General features: G+C 37.3%; 1 protein-coding gene across 1 annotated transcript; it reads right to left on the minus strand.

Moving 5' to 3' along the window:
• Positions 1-3311: 3311 nt before the first annotated feature.
• On the minus strand, positions 3312-6171 carry LOC140983338 (uncharacterized). The gene is made up of 2 exons (XM_073450340.1): positions 3865-6171; positions 3312-3653 (listed from the first exon to the last, which is right to left on the minus strand). Exon 1 carries the CDS (start codon positions 6099-6101, stop codon positions 4071-4073), a length of 2031 nt encoding a protein of 676 aa, XP_073306441.1. The 5' UTR covers positions 6102-6171; the 3' UTR covers positions 3312-3653; positions 3865-4070.
• Between the last annotated feature and the right edge of the window lie 781 nt (positions 6172-6952).

A 6952-nucleotide genomic window follows, 5' to 3' on the forward strand; every position in this document is an offset into this window, starting at 1 on the left:
GGGATGTCACAGGAGATGGTCCACATATATCAGTATGTGCCAGCTCCAAATCCGCTGATTTCGGTTCTCTAACCTCTTTTGAAAAGCTCACCTTTTTCTGCTTTCCAAAAAATACAGCTTCACACAGCTTGTTTTCAACGATCTTTAATTCCGGTAGCTTTCCGTTTGAAACAAGCATCTTCATTCCCTTCTCACTCGTATCCCCAAGCCTACTATGCCATAGACTTGAATTAGCTCCAGCATCCACAGCCGCTAATTTATTTCTCAAACTGGAAGTCATATAAAGTGTTCCAGTTTTCTTTCCTCGAGCAACAATCATGGCTCCCTTTTTCACTTTCCAGGAACCATCACCAAAGGTCACCTTATGACCTTCGTCGTCAAGCTGTCCTACTGAAATCAGATTGTGTGTCAACTTTGGTACATGCCTTACTTTGTTGATTTTCCAGACAGATCCATTTGTCATCTTCATCCGGATATCACCCATACCAACAATTTCCAAAGGTTTTCCATCAGCCAGGAAAACTTTTCCGTAATCTCCCGCAATGTAATTATCGAATACATCACGATTACCAGTGGTATGAAACGAAGCTCCCGAGTCCATAACCCAAGAATCAACCGAGCTTTCCATGGATAGTAATAGAGCATCATGTACCTCCTCAGTAACAACATTAGCGTCGTTCTTTGTTGATCTGCAATTCTTTTTCAAGTGACCAGTCTCACCACAGCTCCAGCACTTCACATTCTTTTCAAAATTGCTTTTGTCTTTTCCGTTTCTCGACTTGGATCTACCATGCCATTGGTTAAAACTCTTTTCGTCACTCCTGCCCCTTCCTCTATTCTCGAGATTTAGAGCAGAACTTGATGATGTTCCTTCACCAGAATCCATCCTGCGAACTTCTTCAGCAAGAATTTGATCTCTGACATCATTGAATTGTAGCTTTCTTTTTCCAACAGAGTTACTAACCGCTGCCCGCATTGGTTCCCAATTGTCTGGTAAAGACGCCAAAAGAATAAGTGCCCGAATCTCATCATCAAATTTAATTTCAACCGATGTCAGCTGTGAAACAATCGTGTTGAATTCATTGATGTGTTTAGCCACCGATGCATCTTCTCTCATCTTCAAGTTAAATAACTTTTTCATGAGATATACTTTATTATTTGCTGATGGCTTTTCGTACATGTCCGACAAAATGGACATCATCTCCTCCGTTGTTTTTGCCTCCGCCACGTTATGTGCCACGTTCTTCGTTAGGGTCAATCGTATTACACCTAACACTTGTCGATCAAGAAGCTTCCAGTCATCATCCTCCATCTTTTCCGGCTTCTTTCCAGATAGAGGTTGATGCAACTTCTTGCTATACAAATAATCAATAATTTGTAGTCGCCAGAACGTAAAATCTGTACCGTCGAACTTGTTGATACTCGGTCCCGATCCATCATCTCCGGCCATCACTTCTCTAGCCTTAGCAAAAAGTCTAAAAAATCTTTTCTGATGTGGAAGATCAGACAAAGCTGCAACCACAGAGCATACTCAGAATTCTTAAGAATTTTCACAACAAGGCTCTGATACCAGTTGTTGGGGAATTACACCCCCGAAGCGATGCCGACCACGATGATAATAGTACCCAAAAACTTGCGGAATAAAATAACCAACAAGAACACAAAGATTTACGTGGTTCACCCAATATAGGCTACGTCCACGGAGCACTGCAACTTTTATAACCGGAAGAAATATTACAACAAGTGTATACACCAATACACTCAATATTTCTCACACTCCCAACCCGAGTATACCGAGAAAATAATTTCTCTAACTCACACAAGAGAATTCCCGCACTCAAGAAAAAAATACACTCTTTTTTTCTATGCACTCTCTATTTATCAAAGCTAAAAAGCTTTTGATTTTGGGATACAATAACTGAAGGAATTGAGCTCTATTTATAACTAATTCCCTCGTCCAATTTTTAAAATCAATCGATGTGGGAAAAGATTTTATTATTATTTTATTTAATGTGGGTCCCACCACATTAAATAAAATCTTACCTAACAGGAGGCTATACTGGACGAAGTGGTGAGTCAATAAGTTTTGAGGGTTCTATTTGAATGTTAGGATTATGTATGGATCCTTGAAATCTTTGGGATTTATTTGTTGTTAGGTCTCACATGCAGCAACTTGACATAATAATATAAAAATAAAGTATAAAATTGGATATCAATATTTACGTGAAAAACCCCGAAATATTATTAGGGTAAAACCACGGGCAAAACAAAAAAAATTCCACTATAATATTTTATTGTGTACAATCACTCACTGTGTTTTAAAAAAGAACACACACTCTCTTGATACATTATAATGAACATCTCACAAATATTATAGAACTAAGCACTAAAATGCTATAAGATGAGAGAAAGAACTCAAATGAGATACTTGAATTATGAAAGAATGCATCTATTTATAGATGTAATTTCTTGTCTGAACACGTGCTTCTTCCTCGTCTGAATGTATATTTCTGTTTCATTTTTTTCTACCATTTTGACAAACTTTTAACATGTAAGCCAACCATTCAACCACCATCATGAATTTGTTTTCTGCCACCGCCTATCATTTGCCTACATTTGTCTTGGTTCTAGCAGATTCATTGTTTTAGTATTTGGTTTCATATTGAGTCTTAACTACATTGGAGTTGAATCGATTCCTAATGCAAAATCAGGAAACTTTTGAAAAGAAGAAGGCAAAGCAGGGAGAAAAGATGAAGAACAAGATGGCTGTCATTCATACTACAGCCGAAGAAATGCGGGCCACAGTTGAAGCTGATCGCGAGCAAGCTGTTTTCACAGTGGAGGAGGCGTCTGCGAAGTTCCGTGCAACCGGTCGTGTGCCTAAGAAACTATATGCATGCTTTGGCTGCTGATTTTTTTTGTTTGAACTGTGAAAGATATAGTACAGTTTCAGTTTCTGAAAATTGATTGTAAGATGTTGAGATTAGTATTTGTGTGTGTTTTTTTGGTCTATTTGTATTTACATTTTGATGTTGTTTGTGGTTGTATTGATTGATGATTTTGAGTTGATACAATGGATATGAAATTTGGCCACTATTTGGGTTACTACCAACCATTAACGTCACCCATGACGTCGGCATGATTATCATTGTTTCGAGTTGAATAAAAGTTGGAATCAGAACTAAAGTATTCGAAGATGATTTGGTTTAGACATTTCAACAAAGTTTATTCATTTTAATATTTAATGGTAACAAAATAAGGAGAAACAAGATTCACAAGATCATTAATAATCATAAATTTTATTCCTATCATCCTCAATAATACACGCTGTTTTCCAAAATTCAAATTCCAAATACTTACCACGTTTATAGAACATATTGAATATCCACCATGGCTGACATTATGTTTATTATAACATTAAACAAACAAACAAACAAACAAACTACAGATCTAATCAAACTACTCCTATTTCTTTGGCTTGAACCGCGCATGAGTTGATCGTCGAGAGACCAACCTTTCAGCTGTTGCGAATCCATATTTCATACGCTGTTGATGGTGGTTTGTGCTTGTGCAGAATCAATGACCATCACATATGCAGCCCCAATCATACAGTATAACTAGAAACAAGAAGTGGAGAGGCATGCACCTGCAAGCTATCATAAAAGTACAAGCTTGGCTGAATGAAAATTCCATCGTAGTTAGCCTTCCAAGTTCCAAGAGATTAATTTATATCAAAAATCAAAATGATGGTAATGCATTTCAGATTGAGAGGAAAATCAAGAACACGTCAAAATCGAGTTGAGTAACAACAAATCTTTAGTAAATAATCTGAGTGTTCCTACAAAGAACAAGATACATATATACCTGCATAGTCACTAAATATCATGTCGATTGATATCATGAAACAATATGTCCATTTTGCCACGTGCTTTATTATAGCAATAATTGATTAAAGACCATCACTTGAGACTCCAGCGCCCTTTTCTGTTGATCAATTCAAATGTCTTGGCAGCTAGAGGTTCATAATGCAAGCTTGATTGATTGAACAGGTTAAACCCAATCTTGCTATTTTACGAATTCTCGTGCAATTTATCCAATATTCTCCATGTTACAGCATCCGGTGCTAATCCATTGTTTTTCATTTCGCCAACAATCTGATAAGCTTCTCGCTTCAAACCCAACCTACACGCATAGTCAATTACTATGTTGTAATTTACAGTGTTGAGAGCAACCCCACAATCAGCCAATTCGTACAGTAAATCACGGGCCTCGTTATATTTTTCCGAGCGGCAAAGGCCTTTAAGTATGGAAGCATAAACAAAATTGTCGTGAACTCCCGAGGGCCAAACAATGTTCTCCCAAAACTTTTTGGCTTCATCTATCCGAAAATATTCACATAGCCCATCAATTATAATAGTGTAAGTAATACAATCAGCTGCCACCCTGCAATGGACCATACTATCAAAAACTTCCATGGCTTCACTTACTTGGCCTAATTTAAACAATCCACGAAGCATGGCATTATAAGTCACAACACCAGGGGAAAAATGATTCTCATCCATAGCCTTTTGCAAGAAATCAACAGCTTCCTCGACTTTTCCCACATTCAAGAGTCCATATATAAGAGTAGTGAATGTTACCCCATCTGGAGCACAAAATTTCCCTGTCGTCATATCACCAAACACCTGCAAGGCCTCTGAAATTCTCCCCATTTTGCAAAATGACTTTATAACAGTATTGAGGGTAATGACGTCTGGAGTGCATTGAGATTGAAGCATCATCACAAGTACATTTAAAAGTTCTGTGGGGTTATTGATATGACAAAGGGCCCTCAAATATATATTGTATATCCTAATCCTATTTTGTTCCACGGTTTCGTGACTCAACATTACATTTAGAACTTTCTTAGCTTTAGAAAGGTCTAGCTCACGACAAAGACCCTCAACCAAGACTGTATAGGTGAACTCTGAGGGAATATATCCAAGCTCCATTCCTTCTTCTAACAACTGAAACGCCCTCAAGCAATCGCCGTCATTACATAGACCATGTATGATGGAATTGTACGACACAAAGGTAGGGATATACCCTTTCTTTCTCATCATATAAACAATCCTCGCTACACCGTTGTATCTCTCAAACGTACACATAGCATAAATCATTTGTCCGTAAGCAAATTCTTCCAGAACATTCTTTCCTTGAGGCATATCTTCAGCAATTTTGAATAATTCATGGAACAACCCTTCTCTACACAAAGAATCAACCAAGCTACAAAACGCAGCATTATTAACTTGCATAGCTTCCTCTCTTTCCATTGCCTCCCAGATCATTCCCATCAATCTTTTCCCGTAATCAAACTCCCTTTTCCTCACCACCCCACCGAACAAAGCACAATAACTGAGAGCATTTGGATTCACTCCATACTCAGACATTTCATCAAACAACTTTTCAGCAGACCTCACGTCACCAATTCCACAGTACCCATCGAGCAAAGTTGTGAATGAAACAACATTGAGACAGTGTCCTCGGTCTATCGTATGATACAAGATCAAATGGGCTACTTCCAATCTCCCTATCTGACAGAAACTATCAACCAAACGATTATAATTTACCAAAGAAGGCACAAACTCGGGCTTCTCCACAGCCAACGCATTCATCACGCGCAACGTCCAAAAAGGTTCACGCCCATCAAGCAACCTCGCTATAAGAACGTTGCAGGTGCGTTCGTCAGGCGAGCAATGTGAGTAAACGAAGTGAGCGAAGCGATGATGAGCTTCGTCGAAGCGATTGGCATCGCAGAGGGCGTGAAGAATGCTGCTGATGTTAAGTGAGTTGGGACGGCATCCGCGGAGGCTGAGGAGATGGAGGAGGTGGAGAGCGGCGTCAACGTCCCGGCATACGGTGCACAACTTGTGAATGCGTCGCGTCCAGTAGGTTTCGTTGGTTACGCTGATGGTTCCACTGCAGAAGTCGTCGTTTACTGCTGACAACTGATTTCCCGACTGAGAAGAAACATTGGCTTCACATACGGCGGAGGAAAGTGAAATGTAGGCGAGACTTCTTGATTTGGGGTAGCGCCATGGTTGGATTCTCCATGGGCGCATTTAATCGAACATAGCACCTGTGACCCTTGGCCTCGGTATGTCAGCTGCAACCCATTTTATTATATTAATAATTAATACATTCGCTCTATTTATTAGGAGAATTTGGTTTCTAGTAAAATCGAAGGGTAAATTTATTTTAAATACAAATGCTCAACTTGAATTTTCAATCTGTCTGAAAATTTATGTATTTACATTCTCTTATCCCAAACAAAATTTAATTATATTATCTGAGCTCACATGTCTTTTTCTCGAATGAAAATCGATACAAAATATTAAAAATATAGTACTGATATATGATATTTGAGTATCAACTTTTCAGATTTGACACTAGTATATAATTTTTGTGTACTCAAACATGTATAACAAATCATTGTATTAATGACACATTTGTCTTTCGAATGAAAATCAATATAAAACATTGAAAATATATTTATAATATATACTATTTGAGTACCAACTTTTTATATCTGATACTGATATGTGATTTTTGAGTATCCAAAAATGTGAAACAAATGTTGATATTAATAAAATTGTTTCAGTTTTATACACAGATTCTTATCTTTTTGTATCAGATCTAAAACATTTAATATTCAAATATTATATATTAGTATCATATTTTTAATGTTTTGTACCATTTTCGTTTTAAAAGACAAATGTGTCATTAATATCAATATTATTGCATGTTTGGATACTAAACAAGCATATATTAGTATCAAATCTGAAACAATTACTACTCAAATATATATCATCTATTAATATCATATTTTTAATATTTTATACCGATTTTCATCCAAAAAATTATATGTGGTCTTAGGAAGTTCAAACGCATTTTTTCTAACACATAAATTGAA

Source organism: Primulina huaijiensis, chromosome 8, assembly GCF_012295235.1.
Source record: "Primulina huaijiensis isolate GDHJ02 chromosome 8, ASM1229523v2, whole genome shotgun sequence".
In the NCBI taxonomy this organism is placed as follows: Eukaryota; Viridiplantae; Streptophyta; class Magnoliopsida; order Lamiales; family Gesneriaceae; genus Primulina; species Primulina huaijiensis.

Excerpts from the sequence above, each read along its gene's own strand:
- LOC140983338 (XM_073450340.1), bottom strand. The coding sequence starts at position 6,101 with ATGCGCCCATGGAGAATCCAACCATGGCGCTACCCCAAATCAAGAAGT.